This window comes from Formica exsecta, unplaced genomic scaffold (assembly GCF_003651465.1).
Source record: "Formica exsecta isolate Colony F162 unplaced genomic scaffold, ASM365146v1 scaffold72, whole genome shotgun sequence".
NCBI classification, from domain to species: Eukaryota; Metazoa; Arthropoda; class Insecta; order Hymenoptera; family Formicidae; genus Formica; species Formica exsecta.
In genome coordinates this window covers 5027486-5051504 of record NW_021853485.1, presented here as the reverse complement: position 1 = coordinate 5051504, position 24019 = coordinate 5027486, and the positions used below count along the sequence as shown (strand labels likewise).

The 24019-nt window shown below is 33.7% G+C and overlaps 1 protein-coding gene across 6 annotated transcripts in view; it reads right to left on the bottom strand.

Annotated features, from left to right (window-relative positions):
• Nucleotides 1–24019, bottom strand: part of LOC115243660 (solute carrier family 12 member 4) — a 112279-nt gene that overhangs the window by 17491 nt on the left and 70769 nt on the right. For all 6 annotated transcript variants that reach the window (XM_029820804.1, XM_029820805.1, XM_029820806.1 and 3 more), the window contains one exon: nt 1699–1796. In XM_029820804.1, the coding sequence (XP_029676664.1) occupies nt 1699–1796 (98 nt within the window). The remainder of the gene's footprint in view (nt 1–1698; nt 1797–24019) is intronic.

Below are 24019 nucleotides of genomic sequence, written 5' to 3'. Positions count from 1 at the left end.
TTAACAATAAATGAAAAGTCGATCGTTTAAAATTTGGAAGATTTTCGTCAGCGTTTACAGCTTGCAGAACTTTGTTCAACGCTGGTAATTCTTTATTGATGTAAAATCCGTGCACTTTTCTCCGAATGACATTTTTATCACATTCGTCGATTTTTTCTTTGAAAGATAGGCGACGTTTCCTTTTATTTGGAGATGTAACCGTACCTGTTACATGTATAATTATTATATTCCAACAATATTTTTTTATGCTCGAAATACCAATAATACCCGTCTGTTCTGTCAATTGAGTAACAGCATCTTTATTTGAAATTTCTGGATTGTCTTTTTTCAATTTTTTATGTGAATTAATAACAATAAACGTCTGACTGCTGTGGATCGACTGAAAATATAAATGAAAAATATAATCTTATAGACCTTATAACCAATATAGCCTTATTCAAACAATTTATTAAATTTCAACATATTTTTCTCGCAGTGAACTCATACTAAAAAGGACACTTTAAACTTTAAAACTACAGCCTCCGATATACTACAAATAGATTAATAATTTTTATTCATCATTGTTTACTTGGCCTTGTTTATTTTTCTTCACAGGAAATGACATTAATGGCACTTCAATATTCAATTCTTCCATCGCACTTTGTAAATACTTTTTTGGCAGAAAAACACTAAAAATACTCGTTAATACTGCACCAAACCGTTCGAGGGTTATTTTGAGATTGAATAACTGCAACTGTCAATATGTCAAATGGTCGGGGGGACCTGTCACTTGTTGCTAGCATTGGCAAGCTGGATGAACGATACAGCTATGTGGTGGGAGCTTTCTATGCGTTCTGTGGGTGGAGACTTGCGCGAAACGGACAAGGTTACGACCCGAGGTTATTCTCTCGCTGGACGGAGTATACTTTAAAAGTTAGCAGCGCCAAATTTTTTTAATTAAATTTTCTTTCTATTTTTTTATTTGCATTGAAATTATTTTAAAAATCAGGTTTTTGTTAATAAAAATAAAATGTGTTTTAATTTTATGGAGAGAATCTATCTGTAACATTTCTATAAATATGAGATTGATTTTATGACAAATAGTATTTCAAATTACAAATCCTCATAACTGAATTGCTTCTAACTTGGCTAGTTTTAATTATTGATTTCATATTTAGTTATTTTTTATTTTTTAGTGGTTTTTTATTTTGTAGGGGAAAATTTTTTATAAGTTATATTTTAGATATGTACTTACAATTAGCGTATTTTGTTTAGCTTTGTGAGTTTTTTTTAGTGGGATTAGATATTAACAAGGAGGATATTTATCGTTTTTAAAATTTTAGCTGAAGTTTTCATAAAAAAATATAATTTTATAGTAATAAAATATAGTGAAATATAGAGATAAATATAGTTTTGTAATGAAAGAGAGAGAGAGTCTGATCTTTTTAATTTTACGATGAATAATCTTTGACTCTAATTCTGCTTATATAGAGATCGTTGTTTTCATAATAAATACTATATCCTTGGAAGAACATAGTAATTAAGAAAATGATTAACGTTTAATGTGTGTGTATGCATTATCTTCCTTTTAAGATAAAATAAGAAAGTTTTCTCTTTCCATGTCTTAATTTTCAAATTAAAATGTATGTACATTTGAAAGATTATTAAAAGTAAACTCGTCAAGAGAGAGATTAAATTTGTTAGACTTGTTGTACTTACACTATAGAGATACAGATTGGTCTCATATCCTGATTTCTTCTCGGAATTAGTGCTGCCGACGATAGGATCGCCATCTCCGCCTGTGCCACCTCCATCACCTGAAAGCAAGAAAAAGAATGTAATTAATTATTCGCTGCTTTGTCTGAATGTGAAATGCTTGTTTTAAGACTTCCGAAAAAATTATACCAGTTATCGAGAAAAAATCTTAAAATTTTCATTAAAATGATATATCAAGAATGTTCTCAAGAAAATTAGCATTTTTCATAAAAAACTTTTAAAGAAAATAAAGTTCCAATTATCTATTTATCGTTAATTAGTTTATTTTTTTACTTCCATTTCACACAATCTTATTCATTATGTCTTGCGACTAATTTAGATGCAAAATTGTTGATAAATATATTTTCGTAATTATCTATATATAGGGAAAAGAAGAGGAAAACCGGGTACCCCTGTTTCTTCGTGATAAGTGCTATTATCTTTGGCTAACTCGTGTTATTAGTTGTAGATTAATGCCATTATTATTTTGAGATGAACTGTGCCCACGTGTACGCGATATTTCTTTTTTGAGAGAAATTCAAAATTTTCGGGCCAAAAAAGATCGATATCGGGGCAACACTCGAGTCGTTATGGACTTTTTCTACATAAAGAATCTGCTTCGATAAATGCAGCATTGCATTCTGTATATTTTAGAAAGTATATCACATTAGTTTTGATCGTCACTTTGTACGCCGGAATATACAGCCGCCGTGTTTGTTATTTTCTTTGTGTTGGGGCAAAACTGGGTACTTACACACCTCATGAAAAACCATAAAAAAGGGAAAAATTGTCCTGACTTTGTCTCCCTACAAAAAGCAGTTGGAAACGAAAACTACCACTCAGAAAAAGAAACCACTAAAAAAAGCCTTTTGAGACCTCTAAAGTTAAAAAATTAAATAAGAAAGTCCTGCAGCAATGTAGAACAAGAGGATATCTTTATTTGTGATTTTTGTTAATAGAATATATCTTTGTATTGTATTTTGATTAAAATAAATCTAGATTTTGTAATTGCACGGTATTTTACATGTTTTCAAATGGATACCCGATTTTACCTTAGCGGTAGGGCAAAACCGGGTATTTTGACTTCTCCAGAAAACCTTGTTATCCTCGGAAACCAAATATTTTTTTTTCAGCAACCGGCCTCAATTTCTCATAGTTTAAGGTCCATTAAAGACTACTAACAGTCAGCAAAATTTTTTTTACTCTTTGATTTTTTGTAGGAAGACAAATCTAAAGAAGTACCTCATTTTACCAAGGTCAAATGGGTGTCACCGTTTGATGATCGAGATATTTTAGGATTCCGGTATTTTTTCCGTACCCTGTATAAAAAAATGGTAAATATGCATATTACGGTCACATCTCGCCGATGACTTTGCCCTTGACATATGTTGTCAAGGACATGACCCTGAGTAACTTTTCCTTATAACTTAATCGGCGGTCTCTTATAATTTCTGAGATATTTAAAGTTAAAATTTGGGTAATTATATAGAGATAGGGAGACACCCCCGATTTTTATAATTTTGTAAATTATTAAATAAGTAGAGAGGAGTATTCTGAATAATTCCCCGCAAGAATCAAGCGGACGGCATTGGTTTAGAAGATATAAATTTTTAGAAGGTATTAATTTTTAATTTTTTATCTTAATTTTTAAGTTTTAATTTTATCAATTTTTTTTGTTTTCTGTGTTTTGCATTATTGGATATATTTCTTCTTTTAATATTGGAAATAAATCATAATATTGTGTACATTTATTAAATACTAATTTAATAAATATTTAATATTGAGATTAATGAGTATATTAGAAATGCATATTTATTTATTAATTCTCTACATCATTCATTTATATCTAATTTATATATTCATATTTATATATTTAATCTGTGGTTTTTTGTTCAGAAATAGTATATCTAAAAGAGTGAGAAAGAGAGAGAGGAGAATGAGAACGACAGAGACAGACGGAGAGAGAGGGGGAAAGGGGGAGAGAGAGAGAGAGAGAGAATTATACATTACATCAAAATATATTTAATATAAAATATCTATATATATCTATCTACAATATACAAGTGGCCAGAATTGAAAACATATCTCTTTATCTTAAATTATCGAATCTCGAATCTAACTTAACGCATGAAATAATTACATACTAATCTTATTAATTCAATAATAGCATTACTGCCAGCATATAGTCATCTTTGTTGTTCACGTTCACAAAGATGATGACATGCTTAGATACAGTACTGTCAGAGTGCAAATCCATGCAGCGGAATAGCGTAACGCGGGACGAAAGCGGAACCAATCACGAGCGTTCCGCAATTTCGTTCCGTTTTCAGTAGTTTCTAGGAATAGGTTTCGCAGATCGCATAATGTACATACACATCTATACATATACACATGGTAGTAAAAGCTAACTTCAAAATGTTCCTTTATCTCTCAAAAATGAGTAATAACTTGTAATAATTAATAATTTATCTCTGTTTCTGTATTGACCACGTTGCTTGACGCTGCCAATTTAACAAAGTATGTGTGTACATACATACAGTTCCGTCATTTTCGTTACGTGGATTTCAAGTCTCTACATCCCCATGGAGCGGAATGAGCGCAAGCAGAACGAGCAGAACGTCTCTAAAATGACTTTTAAACATTGTTTTTATCGGTCGTTTTTTATTATCATGTACATCAATATTGAAATGAATGCGTTCTTATTGGAAATATTAAAAATGTTAAATAAGTTAAATAAGTTTCAACGCGGTTTTAACCCTTTTAAAATAATGACTCGTGATTGGTTACGCATTGGTCCGCGGTGCGCTCGTTACGCTCCATGGGGATGTAGGGACTTGGAATCCACGTAGCGAAAACTGCGGAACTCTCGCGATTGGTTCCGCTCTTGTTCCGCGTTACGCTATTCCGTTGCATGGGCTCGCACCCTCAGTGATCGGACAGCCTAGCCTGTAAGCCTGTAACTACGAGCGCCGCTACTGTAAACGAGCGCCGCTATTGCAATGCGGCAGAAATGAGAAACGTACATTTGTCCGGAAACGACCAAGGAGACCAACACGTTTCTTAATCGTAAATTTTCTGTTCTGGACTTTGCATCGTAAATCTCCGTTTATTAGGCTATATAGAATGAAAATAAAGATACTTTTCTTATATAAATCAAACTCAAGCTATCGATTAAGCCTGGTAAAAACTCGATCCATTCAGCGATTATTGCAATCTAATAATCTCAAGTACTCTCAACTAGTCGATTCGCGTGAATATACACGAGGTGCCTCGCTGTCGCTACGCGCGAACTTTAGCTTCGCGTGACTTATCGCGAGACACTACAGCTACACACCGTTAGAGATACTCTTGTAAGGAATCGGACAACAGGTCAACAGGCCGCGTATTGGTCGCCGCCATTCGAGGGATACTTCCGGGCTTCGGAAAGTGCACGCCATGCTTTTGACAGCTTTGACAGTTGCGCTCTCAGTGAGCTGCTTTGGTTAAGTAAATGCAATCGATGTAAACAAAATTTATAAAACAAATTCATAAAAGTAAGTATTATACATATATGAAAAAGAAGGGATTAATGTTGACCTTGTAACATTTTATAATTTGCAAAATCGTTATTTAAAGTAAAAATCATATAAAAATGTCATTTTTGCATTACACAGTTTGAAACATCGCGCGGCGGTTGCTTCTGCCCCACAAATGACGTCTTATAAGTTAGCGGAACAAAATGAGCAGAATCAATTCTAATTAATATTTTTATTTGTTGCTCATTTGTTGCTAAAAAGTTGCCAAAGAAAAAATTTGTTGCTCTGTAAGTTGTTTAAAAAAATGATGTTCCGCTAAAGGAAGATTAAGTTAGCGGAACAATATACAGGGTGTAGCCTAAAAAGTGGGAAGTATTGTAATGGGGGATTCAGGACACAAAAATAAGAGAAAAAGTTCATATAAACATATATCCGATATGACCTTGTTTTCAAATTATAGCTTGTTTTATTTTTCAATAGACATCCAAACGTTATTTGGATGAACGGTTTCCTGATAGATTGATAGGCCTTGCTGGTCCTATTACGTGGCCATCTCGCTCTCCAGACCTGAATCCACTCGATTATTACTTGTGGAGGCATCTAAAATCCATTGTTTACAAAACACCCATTGACAACGTCGAGATACTTCGTTAACGTGTTGAAGATGGTTGCCGGGAAATTCAAGCAATACCCGGAATTTTTGAAAAAGTCAGACAATCTATGATGAGACGTGTTGAAGCCTGTATTCAAGTTAGAGGTAGTCATTTTGAGCACTTCCTGTAACCGTAATTATCTTAATTCTGTTGAAAAATAACACAAGCTATAACTTGAAAACACGGTTATATCGGACATATGTTTATATGAATTTTTTCTCTTATTTTTGTGTCCTGAATCTCTCATTGCAATACTTCCCAAAATAAGTATAAATAATGCCGGAAAGCCGCACAGCGTGCAAACTTACAAGAGTAAACCATCAGAAAAAAATTTGTTGCTCGCTTAGATTTGATACTGACGTATTGTCTGAGTTTGTTGCTCTCGAAATATGCAAGTTCCGAATTTGTCGCTTGCAAAATAAGTATAAATAATGCCGGAAAGCCACACAGCGTGCAAACTTACAAGAGCAACAAATTCAGACAATATGTCAGTATCAAATTTAAGCGAGCAATAAATTTTTTTTTGATGGTTCACTCTTGTTGCACGCTGTGCGGCTTTCCGCCATTATTTATATTTATTTTGCAAGCAACAAATTCGGACAATACGTCAGTATCAAATTTAAGCGAGCAATAAATTTTTTTTTGATGGTTCACTCTTGTTGCACGCTGTGCGGCTTTCCGCCATTATTTATATTTATTTTGCAAGCAACAATATCGGAACTTGCATATTTCGAGAGCAACAAATTCAGACAATATGTCAGTATCAAATTTAAGCGAGCAATAAATTTTTTTTTGATGGTTCACTCTTGTTGCACGCTGTGCGGCTTTCCGCCATTATTTATATTTATTTTGCAAGCAACAATATCGGAACTTGCATATTTCGAGAGCAACAAATTCAGACAATACGTCAGTACCAAATTTAAGCGAGCAACAAATTTTGTTCTAGTTATTTACTCTTGTAAGTTTGCACGCTGTGCGGCTTTCCGGCATTATTAATACTTATTTTGCAAGCAACAAATTTAGGAACTTGCATATTTTGAGAGCAACAAATTCAGCCAATGCGTCAGTATCAAATTTAAGCGAGCAACAAATTTTTTTCTAATAGTTTACTCTTGTAAGTTTGCACGCTGTGCGGCTTTCCGGCATTATTAATACTTATTTTGCAAGCAACAAATTTAGGAACTTGCATATTTTGAGAGCAACAAATTCAGCCAATGCGTCAGTATCAAATTTAAGCGAGCAACAAATTTTTTTCTAATAGTTTACTTTTGTAAGTTTGCACGCTGTGCGGCTTTCCGGCATTATTTATACTTATTTTGCAAGCAACAAATTCGAAACTTGTATATTTTGAGAGCAACAAATTTTTATATTATTGTTATGTACAATTTTGTTGCTATATATATATATATTGTTCCGCTAACTTAATCTTCCTTTAGCGGAACATCATTTTTTTTTAAACTTACAGAGCAACAAATTGTTTTCTTTGGCAACTTTTTAGCAACAAATGAGCAACAAATAAAAATATTAATTCGAATTGATTCTGCTTATTTTGTTCCACTAACTTAAAAGACGTCCTCAAATGGCGGCGTATCCGGCGCGTTGTCCGATCCCTTACTAGAGTGTCTCTACACACCGTTTCTCTTGATACGGTACTGAATAGCGCTCTCCCCACTTTGCCCACCTATGCGCAGACCGTGGTTATTCTCTCGCTGGATGGAGTATAGAATAGCGAGCGACAAATTTCCATGAATTACTACGAATCACGAATTGCAAATCGTAAATACGCGCACAGTCTAGCGCTAACAAAACGATTCACATTTATGTTTCTTAATTTTATATTTAAAATTATCAATGTTTAAAAAAGATTGTATTTTATACAAAGATTGTGTTCTTCTTTTATGTATGATTTCGCTGATATTATTTAGCTGTATTGTATTGCTCTACATTCGCTTTTTTTCTGCGTATTTCATATGCGAAAGAAACATAAATTGGCGAGAATTTAACAATATTAAGCTTTTAAAGGTCTAACTTCCAATATAGTATCTCGCGATACAAATGGCACTAGTCCAACTGGCACATACAATCGTTAATCGACCTGACAGAATTTTTATCAACGCCAATTCAGAACCAGTTTCGTGAATAAGAGCTCTAGCCTCTCGGCCTATTTGTCTCTCAGCGAATCTCGATTCTTTTTTGGTATTCTATATATGTATATGAGAGAGGAAGAGAGAGAGAGAGAGAGAGAGAGAGAGGAGGGAGAGGGTAGAGAGAGAGAAAGGAGAGAAGGGAATAGAGAGAAGACATTCATTTTCTAATAAAAAGAGATATTTCTTATTAAATCCGCGCGTGCAACTAAACCGCAATACTCGAATATAGAATTTGTTGTAAGTTCTGTGATTATTTAATTACTTCTCAAAGTTAATGCTTTTTTGAAAAATGTAGATACATATTCAAGTTATGAATCATAAAAATAAAGAACTTGTTACGAAATACATTTCAATAAATTCATGAAATAAATTCGTGTAAGAGAGATACGCTTTTTTCAGGACTTTAAGATACAATTATCAAAATATTTACTGTTAAATCTTTTTTATGTCAGATTATTGTAAGTGCCTTAAAAATCGTGGCGACCGTTACGAGGACCACCCTGTATATATATGTATATTAAAAATTATATATAAAAATTAATGTGTGTAAAATACAATGTATAATATATATATTACATAAAAGAGAAAGAGAAATATAAAGAATGTTTTTTTTCTTCAATAATATTATAAATACTTCTTTAAAGTTACGAAATTTTATAAAATTTAACATGTAATATTTAAACAAGCAATTTCTCATTCGGGAAGAATGATAATAAAGAAAAAGAACAGGCAAAGGAAGAATAAGAGAATGGCGAAGCGGATTATGCGTTCTTATGTCATCGACGAACAGGCGGGCGTGCTTGACAGTCGTGAGAGAAGGCTCTTCTTACCCTTGTCTACTTAAGAAGCTTCAGCGTGACATATCAGAGCCGCGAATTTCTCTCGTAATCTATTTCCGTGGCGGGCGCGAATAACGCTGCTAGTAAAATGCGTTACGCGACAGATATTACGCGATCCACGTAAATAAAACAATAACTCTTGGTTGACGTATTTATAGTCAGCGGTTTTTCCGATATACGGATCGTTCCGCGAATTAAACGGTACTTTTGCAGAATATATCCAATATTTTTTATAATTATACCACATATGTGACGTCGAAAAAATATATATCTAGAAATATTTATAGTGCAGGCATGTCTAATGGCTGCAAAATTGAGTTATTGCTTAGCTTGATTATAATCTTATCAATTATCTACATACATATACAGAGTGTCTGATAAAGATTGTGTCAACGCTCGTGAGCGGGTAGAGCACAGTAAACTGAACAGAAAAGTACTTTACCATTTTGCAATTTTTGTAATAATTATTGAGAAAGTAATTAAAAAAGATCGACTAATTCGCGTAACTATAAGCACGCGGCGAGAAAGAATGGCCCAGAGACATCTCAAAAGTTTGCGGTCGCTAGGCGCGCGAGGAAGTTTTGGGAGGAGCGCTCTACAAATGACAACGGTTACGTACGAGCGGTACATAACGATGGATTCTCGCGTCCTAACAACCACACATCAATGGGTTGTCCCTTTTTACTGCGCGCTTATACTCACACGAATTGGTCGATCTTTTTTAATTAATTTCTCAATAATTATTACGAAAATCGCAAAATGATAAAGGACTTTTCTGTTCAGTTTCCCGAGTAAAAGTATACCCGATGTACTATAAGGCCCTGATAAGGTTTTTTTCGGGTCTACTCTAGTAGGGTTGGCCCAAATAGGGCATGAACAAGACCAAATAAACTTTTTTTTTTATTATTAGCTAACAAAGTCATTTTGTTCTAATGTCAATATAAAACTTCATTGAAGTATTTCAGATGTTATCTCGCATTCTTTTAAAAAAGATAATGTTTTACCATCAAAAAGAGATATTCAAGACTCTGTGATATTTAATAATGTGAAGGATTGGAACAATGCGCGCTAAAAACGTTGTAACATGATATAGAGTAATATAGAGTAATACCTTTTAATACTTTGTTTATGTTTGTTCCGTTTTATTACATTTATGAAATATATTGCTTCCTTATAAAGGAAGCTTTGTTTCAGTGACAAAATTTTTTTTCGAATTTTCTATGCCAATGTGTTTAGAATGTTCTAAAACGTCGAAAAATCATATTCCTAAAAAATGTCTGTATGTATGTGTGTACGCAATATATTGTACAACCTCTAACTTCCGCAATTTTTGAGATATCGGGCTAATTTTTTTTTACATGGATAGAGTATCATTAAAAGATGGTTGGTATTGAATTTGGGGAGAATCGATGAAAAAGTTCATTTTTTATAAAACATTTAACTTTTTAAGAAATGTCTGTACACATTGTAACTTCGCAAATTTTGAGATATCAGGTTAAATTTTTTTATATGGATAGAGTATTATTAAAGGATGGTTGGTACTGAATTTGGTGAGTATCGGTGAAAGGGTTCATTTTTTATAAAATTTTTTGATTTTTTGAGAAATGTCTGTACGCGCTGTAACTTTCGGAAAATTTGAGATATCGAGTTAAATTTTTTTACATGAATAGAGTATTATTAAAGGATGTTTGATTTTTAATTTAGTAAGAAACGGAGAAAGACTTCATTTTTTATAAAACTTTGAATTTTTTGAGAAATGTCTGTACACGTCTTTTGCAAATCTTAAGATATCCAATTAAATTTTTTTGTATGAATAGAGTATCATTAAAGGATAGTTGATATTGAATTTGCTTCCTCTATGAGGAAGCCAAAATTAAAAAACTCGTTTGCTTTAAGGAGCTTAAGCTTTGTGAGCGAAATAAGATTCTTCTATAAGGAAGCAATGTGCAAATTTCTAATTTGCACAATTTTCAGCTTGTTATATCAATATGCTAGATTATATAAATTTATATAAACTTTATCAAAATTATTTGTATTATATTCTCTTGCGTTATATAATTAATAAACTTATACCTCATAATCACCCGATAAGAATCTCGATTAAATAAATTAGATTCCCGATAAGATCCTCAGATCAGTTCCCGATAGCGGCATTGCGTTACCAAACATCTCAGGTCCTGATCAGGTGTACTCATCAGGACCCGATCACTAATTAAGGCTTGCCTGATCAGTTCCTAATCGGGGCCATATTATTATTTCCACTCGGATTACTGTGCTCTACCCACTCACGAGCGTTGGCACAATTTTTATCAGATACCCTGTATATCAAAGATGTATTTTCTACCCTATAAGTATGAATGGATAATTCAAATCTTCTAAAAATAGAACACCGCGATGATTTTTTACTGATAGAATCGGATTATACAGATAGAACTGTACCAAATTTTTTAATTATTTCTGATTCAAAAAATTTAATACATAATTTTCTCTCTTATTTGCCAGTTTTCCCACTTGATTGTTTAACGCATAATTTTTAAATAAATATTATTAATGGAGAAATAAGTAAAAAGACGATGTATATATAAGTATCATTAACATCTATCGAACAAGTGCTCGTTATCTTTTAATGATGTTATAACGAATAATTTTATTATTAGAAAAGCATTATTCTCCATATATGATCTGAGTTATCATGCACAATTTTCACTAGTTTTATCGGCGATATAACGTAACGAAAGAACGGTACAAATACAACAACGACGCGAAGTAGGTCGGTTTCTTGATGTGCGATGCAATGCCTTTCCCGTGTAGAGAAAAGCAGATATAATAGACGCATAGCAAAGAAAGGTAGGTAATACAGGGGGTAGGACGCATTCGAGGGAAAAAGTGTGTCACGATTATTATTGGATGCTTCTCTTGACTGTCGTCTACCATTCGCGTTACCGTTGATCCCGCTATCTTGATACCTTGTGGACCGCGGATTTCCCGTCGTTTTTTCCCGTGTCTATGCGAATTTTATAACATTCTGTCAGAGAAACCACATATTTCGTTCGCAAATTTTGCGCAAGTAACGATTCCCAAGATGATCGCATTGATGGCAGCAACTGTCGGACCGTGATCCAGCGATCTCGATCGAAATCCGTTCCCGTGAGAGCGACGTGGTTGAAAAGGAGACGCGCGTGGAATGCGGGAAATCGTTTTTGTGTTTCGTTTCTTTATAAAGCCGTGGACGTGTATTGAAAAAAAATGAGTAGTCCACTGCCTCGACATTAATTTCTAATATTTTGCTTTTATCAGATATCGATTTTTGATTAGTTCTTTCATTTGTTTGCTATTTTTTTTAATACTTCTTTAAGTAAAAACTGCTTTTTATTATTAAAATGGATACTGGAGATTTTTTTTAGATGGCTCTTAGGTAAATATGGGCATCTAATCGCACTCAACTGTCGATATTAATATCGCATGATATATTATGGGTTTATCGTTATTCAATATCGGAATTGAGTTTCAAAATATTTCATAAAATTAGTATTAAAAAAGCTTTTTTGTCTGAATATATTATTTTATCGTATGTTGCGCGTAATAATACGAAATCTATATAGCGATTCGTAAAAGATACAGCGAAGGATTAATCATATCATCTCGCGAAATATACATATACAATTATGTATGCGATACTTTAAATCATTACTTCCATCGTTCTTCAACCTAATTAAGGGCTTTCCATACGCAAAAGAATAAAACGGAACAAACTTTTTAACGGACAAAAGGGGCTTTACGCGCACGCAAATTAGTGTTTGACGCGTGCATTAATTTTTAATTATTATCAGCAGTCTGTATAAAATTGTGCGTTTAATAAAAAAGAAGTTTGATCGTGATATTCCATATTAAAGGATTTTGCGATACAACGATCAAAGAATGGGAGAATGGAACAAATGAATGAGAAAAAGAGAAGTAGAACGAGAGAAGGAAAAGAGAGAAATGTCACTTTTCAGTGAACAAACGTGATAAGAAGAAATGTATCGCAAATAAATACACGTGTTCTCGATAGAACTGCATTTCTTTGACGGATGCTGCAAACGCCACGAGCGAACGTTGCAACGACGCGATAGTGCTGTCATGAAAAATGAAATTCTCTTTCGGGAATATTTCCTGAGGCTCTCTCTTCTACAAAATGTCACATATATAAGAATTTCACTGTCTAGCAGAAGGAAACAAATCCTTAATTAAGAATAAATTACCGTAAAAGAAATTGGATTCGATTTTTCATATTTTTCGCTCTTTATTAAAGTTTATTTTAAAAAATTGCTCCAAGAATATAGAATATCTACAAAAATTAAAAAATAGATATTGTCAGTCATCTGTATCATGTAGTCACGCAGTTCTGCATCAAATATTTTATGAAGTTTCTTTTATCTGAAAATGTATAATAAAAGATCTCTTCGTCTGAAAATCTCAAAAATTCAATATAGGAATTAATTTTTCATTTTTAACTAAATGTGATTTTTTATAAATATATAATACATATATATTTAAAATATATAAAGAATTAGTGAAAAATCTTACAAATATGTCATATATTCAAGTAAAAAGCTTTTTACACCAAATGGGTTAATAACTATAACTAACTTAAATTTAAAATACAATTTTTAAAAAATGCACAAAAGATTAATGAAAAATCTTATGTAAATTGTCGGATTAAGTACATAAATTTTGTAATAAATGAATTAGCTATAACAATACAGACACGGAAAATGGCGAAACTTAACAGTCGCAAAAGTAGAGTAGCTAGTCGTGGTGAGAAGAGATATAGAGTTGGGTAAGAAAAGCACAGACTTCTATATACTACTAGACTGATAGCTCCCGGCTGAAAAGTGAGGCAAGTGGTAGGGGTAGTTTCCGCCATGTCTTGTTAGGTAAATAAAGTAGTATGTATTTGTCGATGTATCTACACTGTGTGCCAGATTGCTTTATTATTACCGAGATACTTGTTACTTATCATTATTATCGAGACACCGTGTATACAAGCTACCTAACAAGAAATGGCCACCATATCTCCTCCACTTTGCCTCACTTTTCAGCCGGGAGCTATCGGTCTAGTAGTATATAGAAGTCTGTGAAGAAAAGCCGCGTAAGGAACTGGAGCGGGGCATAAGTGTCTTGCCTAGAAAATAGAAACTCCGCTTTGTGCTTGCACGCGCAGTATTTGTCAAAAGCTGCCAAGTTCGGACCTAATCTCGTGGTAGGAATGAACGAGAACCGGAATTCAATCGTCCGACACAACGCCGATGCAATTCCGACACAAGGTGATCCTCGTTGTCGAAGAATTGTTCTCTTTTGATTGTATCGTATAAGACCGCATTCTTTATTACAGTCCCCATTCATTTACAATTTATCCCCGGTGACGTGATTTTCTAAATATCAAATATTTTCCACTTTAAACATATGTTGCCAATAACCTCAACTATGTAAAACGCAAATGTGTTTATTTCTATTATAATATAAAATTTTCACAAATAACTGAAAATCCATTATTAAACCATCAAACAAACTTATCTGAAGTGAAGTTCGATCGTAATTATATGAAGAGCCTTGTTCGAAGAAATTACTGATGTAATGACCGTCGTGGTCACTAGATGTCACAACTTTTAGAGTGAGTTGAAAATGAACCTGCCATCTTCCTATCTACCATTTCCCTGTTTCATCATATTTTTAGAGTATATTTAAAAAATTATTAGTTCTTATATAAGGGTAGGAAAAAAAGGATTTTTTTTTTTGGGGGGGGGGGGTTGTAATCTCTTCGAACGAGACTCTTCATATAATTGCGATCGAACTTCACTTCAGGTAAGTTCGTTTGATCGTTTAATTATATTTCGCGCCTCGTTCTCGAGATTACATCATACGAAGAAAATAAAAGGCAATTAAGAGCCAGCGCAGTAATTTGTGCGCATATGTTTTATTACAATCAAATTATATTTTGATATTTTTTAATTGATATTTTGACTACATGATAGACAAAATCACAAAAAGCGTACGTTTCGATCCCTTTTTTTGGACCATCCTCAGCGCAATTACAAAGTATATGGAATATATTATATAAAAAATGTGACAATAATAATACGCAGAACAATTCTGTCTCGAACATCCGTGTGTAACATTTGCCTTCTGTATAACATGGGTCACTCACTCAAGTTCGGTATAATATTATCTAATAATTTCTTTATTATTTATTTATTTTTAACTTGTAAAATTGAACGTGCAAAGTCATCCACTAGTCGCTATTGGCCAATTATAGACCTGCGCAAACATGCGCGAATCTTCAGACTAGTCCGCTGTTCGTCTAATAATGTCTAAGTTCACCCCATTCGCAAAGGCTGCTGAAGTAGCTGCATGTCTTGTTGAGTGTGCAGCAAAAATAGAAACATCTATTCCGCTTTTATATAACGCAGCTTTAACCCATCTACTAATCGTCTGACTACACACTCCTTTATAAGGCTTTTTTATGGAAATTTCTTAATATTACCTCTATATCTGCCTATTATTTCTAGATACCTATTTAATACTGACGCTACACACAGCTTTTGTTTTTCATTGAATTTTGGAATTATCAAATTGGGTTAAAGACGCCCTGGCCCAGATGTTTTTATTAATTCCGACATTCTGATTTCCATGCCATTTGTAACCTGTCTTATATTTCTAATATCTATATTCGCCAAGGTCTGTGCTCTATGTGCTGTGCACAATGCCATTAACATTACAGTCTTCTCTGTTAATTCTGTTATCGGTAATCTTTCTAGAGGATTTAATTCTGCTAAGTACCGTAGTACAATTGACACATCCCAGGTAAATGTGTATTTTGGAACTGTTGGCCTTAACTTAAAAACATCTTTTAAAAAGCGCGAGATTATAGGATCCTCCTCAATTTTTTCTTTAGATATTAAAAATATCGCGGACCTAACGGAGTTTAGCATACCATACGCTGCGTCCTCTTGAAATTTCTCCGAAAAAAATTTTAGTACACTATTTTGTTTTTGCTCGAAGAAATCCAATCCTTTTTTCTTACAAAAGCTCCACCACTGTTTCAGTGCTGATTCGTACTGCTTTACAGCAGACACTGCTAGAGATGCTAAAATAACTCCTATTGCTTCTTCAGGTACTTCTTTCTTTAAAAAAGCCTTGCCGATACTGTCCTTGCCATTAAAGTAAGATTTTTCGACCTGGGATGTTGCTTCGACCTACAGGGAGACACAAGAAGATCAGATCTCGGCCTAATAATTAACGGATCACCTACTAATACCTACTAATAGTGATTTGAACAAGGGATATCACGGTTGATTTCGCCAATCCGGTACTATTAATACTCGTCTAGCCTTATCTCTTTTAATCTTAACTAACGCTTTTAATATCAGTGAAAATGGCGGGAAAACATAAAATTCTAATACGAAGAAGATAAAAGCACTCAAGTTCGGTATAATTATATTGCCAGTTATTTTTTAATGTAGTATATTTTATCGAACAATCTCTTTTGTCTCGAGATTACATTATATAACATTTACCATCTGACAACATGGGTGACTCACTCTTGTTCTGCGTATTATTATTGTCACATTTTTGATATAATATATTCCATATACTTTGTAATTGCGCTGAGGATGGTCCAAAAAAAGGAACCGAAACGTACGCTTTTTGTGATTTTGTCTATCACGTAGTCAAAATATCAATGTAATTTGATTGTAATAAAACATATGCGCACAAATTACTGCGCTGACTCTTGATTGCCTTTTATCTTCTTCGTATGATATAATCATAAGAGCCTTTAGTTAATTTGATAAAATTCTAAGTTAGACCAGTCCACCGTAAACGCATCTATTTCTAATGCTCCTGGCTCTGGAAACCAAGCGAAACTGCTGGCATTTAGTGTTTCCGCCTGTGGCGAATAGGTCCACTTTTGGTCTACCAAATGTACTTGCAATTTTTTCGAACGCACCCTGATCTAACTCCCACTATGTGTCTATATTTTTAATTCTAGATAGCGCATCTGCTTCAATATTGTCCTTTGATGCTTCGTTGGCCTTTGATGTACGTTGCGTATAGGAAAATCTGTCTTTCCTCGGCCCATTGCCAGACCTTCCTTGATAAATCATTATACCTGGGATACTTGATGCCTCCCATTTTGTTTACATAAGAAATGGCCGTTGTATTATCAATTCTCAAATCTTACTGTTATACTGATAATTATTACGATTAAGAGCTAACATCTTTTCTCTTTCAAGGATTTTGGTATACACCCAACCATACTCAAGTGCAAGACAAGCCGCTATTAACTTACCACTCAATTGTGCAAATTCTCTAATTGAGCACCTATTTTTTACACTAAATTCTTCTACTAACCTTAATAGTCTAATTCTTTTCTCCTGTGTTAATTCAATTGCAAATTTCATCGAGTCAATGACAAAACCTAAGAATTTACATCTATTTGATGGTATTACTGAACTCTTTCTTCTATTGATAAGAAATCCTAATGATTCTAACAGTTTCATTGTCTCTTTGACATTTAGTTCGCATTCCGCAACACTTGCTTCAATACATAATATATCATCCAAATATATCACTAAGGTAAAACTCTTTTTCTTAGAAATCTCACCGGTTTCAAGATTTTCGTATATACCAAGAGTGCAGAACTCAACCCAAAAGATACACAATTGAACTGGTATAGCTTTCCTAAAAATTTGAACCTCAGGTATTTTCTACATTCCTCATGAATGGGTATCGGGTAATAGACATCTTCTAAATCTACTGAACACATAAAGTAGTTTTGAAAAATCAGCTTTGCTGCCGTTCTGACATCCTCCATTTTGAAATGGTTTGGCCAGATAAATTCATTTAAATTCTTTAAATTTAAGATGAATCTAAAATTCCCATCCGATTTTTGTATTAGAAAATAGGGTGACAAAAATTGTTCTTCCTTTGGGAAGCACAGTTCAATAGCCCCCTTATCCAGCAGTTTATCAATAACTTCTACATAATTTCCTACTTCTGACTTAGGAAAAAATTAATTTTGGTAACTTATGGCTATTCAACCTTTTTATAAAACTCTATTCTGTACCCAGATATACAGTTTAACACAAATCTGTCATTTGTTATCTCTTGTCATTGTGTTACAAAATTTCTTAACCTACCAGCTACTCTACCTACATTTATATCGACTTGTATTTGTTCGGTGTCTTTCCTCCCCTCTGGCTCTGGGCTCTTGGGTAAAATTGTTATTTGTTCCTGAAGAACAATTTCTGCCGGTCCTGCGCTCCTGCATTCAAGTTGCCCGCTTGGTTGGCAAACGGCCTCTTCGCCTGTGGGCCTTTTGAGTTTAAATAATTCTTGGAGGGTTGAGTGATTTTTGCCGTTGATTGATTCTTGAAATTCTGGCTCAATTTTTCCATTGCCTTGATTTCTTTAATTTTGTTCCCAAGACTTTTACCAAATAAGAAAATGTCTGTCTTAGTATTGCTGAGTAGATCTCTAATTCGTTTGTTCAATCCTGGCTTGATGATAGCCTTTCTGGATTCAGTCTGCTGAAATTGTATTTCGAAAATCAGTTTCCCAGTATCACTTAGCTGTTTTATAAAGGTTAATTTATTAATGTTTTCATCTTTTGTCAAAATTGTTGACAGTGCGGCAACTAGTGCTCTTAAAGCAGATTCAGCTAAGCGTTGTGTTTCAGCCATGTATTTGTCTCGTTTCGTTAAAGATACAACCAAAGTTATTGCCACTTCTAGATTTACCACTGGGGTCTCAAAACCTTCCGGTCTGGTATATTTAGTCAGTAGATCTTCTTTCTCTTCTTTTTTAATCCCATTCAGGATCCAATGTTTTTATTTAGTGATGAGTGTAACATTATCTCCAATGCCTTTGAGGTTAATAGATCTTCGTCCAATACCTTGAGAACCTCATCGTCTAATTCGTCTTTCTTTTCTTTTCTCCGTTTTCTTTTTATCTACTTCTTTATCATCAGGTAATACATTCTCCTTATCCTCTGTTTATTCTCTTCTAGTTCATCTAAACATCAACAGAAGAAAAATAGAACAAAAGAAAAATTTTATTTTCTATTTTGTTTTCTATTGAGGCAAATAATTTGTTATAACAATTTTTTATAACAATTTTAATTTAATAGATAGACTTCTCACCTATCCTATCTCTCGTGTAGACTCGTCAGATCGCGTTCTGATATGTCCTACCTCCAGTGTAGGCTCATCAGATACTTCTTTCATTAAATAGCCTCTTACCTTCTACTCTCACACTATCTTCCTCAGCTGTCTCATCATTACTCGGTTGAGATGATTCAACGCTATCCTGTTCCCCTTCCTTTTGCCTTAATACGATCTGAAAATCCTCAATCTCTTTTTGTAAATCTTTTACTTTTTTCTCCAAAATCTCTACTATTTCGTCCTTTTCCGTTTTCCTTTTTGGTATGATTCTAACACTAGTTGTTGAAAAACACTTCGAAAACCCTTCAAAGTCCACACAATTATTTGGCGAACTCATTCTTACATGCTTATTTTAACGCACAACAAAAAGATATATGACGAAATAGGGAAATGGTAGATAGGAAGATGGCAGATTCGTTTTCAATAAGGTTATATATAAGAAGGTTAAATCATGAGCTCCAATTATCCATAATGTAATACAAAGAATCGATGTGTAAGCCAAAACAATCTACCTAATTTAGCATCTCTTTTCAATAGCGACTGCTCACACATCGATTCTTTGCATTGCATTATGGGTAATTGGAATTCATGACTTAACCTTCTTATATGTATATAATCTCAGTTTTTAACTCACTCTAAAAGTTGTGACATCTAATGACCACGAGGGTAACTACATCAGTAATCTCGAGAACGAGGCGCAAAATATAATTGTTATTAATTTATTACAAATTATTATTTATTACTGCATAAGGATGTCAATCCTTTCTTTGTTTCCCATCTAACTATTTTTTTAATCGAAGATTAATTTGTTCGCGTTGCGATGGAGCCCGGACTGATGCATTGTGACATAAATCAAAATTGCGGTTCGCTTTTTGCACGATGCTGCGAAAATTAACGGTTTGGGTGCACCGAAGAAATGACAGTGTCTGGTGAAGACAGATCGGTTTACGATGCTAACGAGAGATATAGCATTACCCTCCTTTCCGTGAAATAATACATGAGATAGCATGTGTCTTATATTTGTGATAATACCCCGTATCGATGTTATCGTATTATCGTAAAAGTATAAAGTCATCTCTCTTTTCACAAAACACAGCGGATGCATCTTTTGCACAAAAAAAAAGAAAAAAAATTTGTTGAAAGAAGTTGTGCATTTTCTATGCACCCAGTTTTTCTTCCGAATTGTTCGATAGTGCGATTTTTAGAACGGTACACATCTATTTTCATTTGATATATATAAAATCTCTTATACAACATTTTTCGTAAAAATTGTTTCCTTCATACGTAAAAACGTTAACTACTGTCTTTGAGAGAACATTTAATAGCCGTCTATTACCTGCGATTAAACTGGCAGGTAATTATGCATGCATCAGTGCACAAGATCCGTTTGGATCGAACTGGATACACTCCAATGACCCAATCGAGGATCGGGAAAATCAGGCTAATGAACAATCTTAACTAACGATGTTAATTAAGGACGATACGTTGTCTTCCGTAATTTTTTTCCAAGAGGTGGCTTCTCTCAAAACTCATGATCGACATAATTGTATTCGTTTAATATTCAAAAAGCGATCCACCTTTCGCAAATTTATTCTGATCTTTCTTGCGAGCTTCAATAAAACATGAAGTTATTACTTTTTGCACAGAGAAATTATGAATTAAATAGTTACAAATATATAATTTATGATTTGTATTTGATAACTCGAAAAATGATACATACCCATGTATCCGAAAAGTCAGACATGTAAAATTCAAAAAATCGAAAATGCGAACATCTTTGAACATTATGCAATTAAATTGAATATATGTAGCGCTTTATAGAGAAATAAAATTTTAAAACATCTTGAACTTTCAAGTTGTAAATGTCTCAGTTGCGTCTGGGAAACTTTGCACGATTTTTATAAAATAAAGACGACCACGCCTATCTACATTTCAATTTCATAAAAAATTCACCGACACTTGTAAATAAAGTTAAACAGGCATGGGAAATGCATTTCAATGGCGACCGCCGAATTGAATTTCATATTTCAATCTTATGGCAATTACTGTGCCATACAGTACTTTATCGAGTGGGCAGCGGCTGACGATTATTGGCCATCGACTGATTTATATCCCGATGGCATGTGTGTATTCGTCCGCACGTGCGACACTATGTGTCTTAAACGACGTTTTGCACTTCATATGGTAAGACACGTCTACTACGAGAAGGATTTATGCATTATTGCACGAGAAAATATGTCCGAGTTGATCGCGTCTATAAATTATGGCAAATTTTACCTTTCTACCAATAATTATATTAGTAGTATCGTACAATAATAATAATAATATCGATACAATAATTTTGTGGCTTTTTGTCGATTTTTTATTTTTGTTTCGTCATAGAGAAAGCTTTGTTTTCGTGACAAATTTTTTTTTCAGTTTTTTATGCTGATGTGTTTAGAATGTTCCAAAATGTCAAAAACCATATTTTTAAAAAATATCTGTATGTATGTATGTACATTGTACAACCTCTAACTTTCACAATTTTTGAGATATCGAGCTAAATATTTTTAAATGAATAGAGTATGAATAGAGCATTAAAAGATGGTATTGAATTTAGTGAGGATCGGTGAAAGAGTTCATTTTTTATAAAATTTTAAATTTGTTGAGAAATGTCTGTACACGCTGTAACTTTCGCAAATTTTGAGGTATCTTCCTCTATGAGAAAGCCAAAATTGAAAAACCCGCTTAAAGAGCTTAAGCTTTGTGAGCGAAATAAAATGATGAGAAAGCAATGTGCAAATTTTGAATTTGCACAGTTTTATTAATTTTCTTTATAAGAAGGTTGTTTTTAAAATCGTTGATGGATCGTGACGCTGCTCAGATTAGCAGCGAACTAGTTTTATTTTATTTTATGGAAGAAAATATATATTTTATACTTTTCCTTTTTCATAAACTTCTATATGAATGCATATAATCAATTTTATCGTTAATTTAAAAAAATAAGTGTTTTATTCCTCTATTTAACTATTAAAACCTATATTAAACTTCTCTATATATCGGCAAACGACGCTTAATTTTGATATAAAGAGCAAATGAGTAATAAACGAGCATGCAAACAATAATGCGGTTAACGGTCGGCAGGGTTTGCATTTATACTATATGCGTCGTATAGCTTGTGTTTGGCTATCTCGTAAGTCGCAAAGTTAACAACGAATTCAGTTAACTTGCTTGCTGAAGTTAATATCTATGTTTAATGTTAAGTTATCACAACGGCAATTAAGTCTCCCCGCCCTGGGGAATTGTCGCGACAAAATTTTAGCGTAATAACAGCACATTTAAAGCATTCTCTCTTCTATCAATTGTGTGTTAATCTTTTTTTTTCTCATTCAAATTCAACAAACAAAGCTTAAAAAATTTTTACGGCTTTAGATAATTCACAAATTTGGATATATAAATTACTTTTCTCAATATAAATTAAGAACTTTTATATATAGGAGAATATATATTTAGTAACTCAATAAATTTTCTCTAAAAATTAGAGATATTAAAGTTATATCTTGCGAGATTATTGAAAACAACCGCATGGATTTTTTATCTTCAATATTTGTCCCATTCAAAGAATGGCGACTAATGAGAAGAGATATCCGATGAAATTTAAATAATCGGCAATTACGAATCAGCGAAGCGTAAATTTCTCGCGGAAACACAACCACCCGTTTAAGCGCACCCACGCTATGCCGACGTAATTTCCCGATGCATGACGCCACATCGACGCCGATGCCGCAGCATCCGAAATCTGATGCTGCGGCGAGCATCAATCGAGAAACTATGTGTCAACATAGGATGTGCATACACACGCGATCATTGGCGAGGAACGGCCATAAACTCCTGGTCATTTCAACTTCGCAGAGAGCCAACAGGATCAATTTCGAAGAATTGTATTTTCGAGGAACTTGTTTAGAATTTCATCTCGAGTAAATAATTTTAGTCGAGAATCTTAATTTATTCGCCCAATGGAGAGATTCCATTCAATTATTCCTCATAATTTTAATTATTTCCATTATTCCTAAAATATTTGTATGTATAATACAAGAGTGGAAAAGAAATCAGTCTCCCGCGTCATAAAAAGATGTTCGAAATTATTGCTCGAGCAAGAGATAAGAAAAGTTCACTGCAGAACATGATGTGAAACTGACGATGATTTTTTTCCTTTGATTTGCGGTGAAATGTGAAGCGCTCTCTAATTGTGCGACGCAATGTACGTTGATGATAACACTTCGATTATTTTCTTTGTACATAAACTGACGCATGTTTACATATGCAGATAGTAAGTGAAGGAAGTCGACGCATAAATTTCATTGCGCGCTCGATAGATCAATCATGATTACGTTCACGTAGGCGTGTCAATAGTCAGATAAACGCGTATATCATGAAGGCGCGCTGCAAAACGGTTTATATCAATCCATATCCAATAGTATCCGATTAGCTTGATATCACACAGATAAGACGATATAGAGTAAGTGCATTTTTTCAGGATATCCATCGGGGGGTGATTACGATAATTACGGCCCCCTATTTGAAAGGTCGTTTCTGAAGACATTTTTGACGAGGAACACGGGAAAAATAGTTAAAAAAATTTCCGACCAATAGTTTTCGAGATATATCACTTTAAAGTATTGGACATGATAATAAAACTTTATAAAAACGGATCCAACGATGTTGACCTTGACATATGTTGTCAAGATCATGATCCTGAGTAACTTTTCCTTATAACTTAATCGGCGGTCTCTTATAATTTTTGAGATATTTAAAGTTAAAGTTTAATTCGAAACGAAAATTAGGTTTGGGTTATATAACGTAACCCAAACCAAATTTTAGTTTTAAATCAGAAATAGGTTTGGGTTAGGTTATATCTTTCGGAAGTGGAGCCCCCCCTCCCCCCGTAGG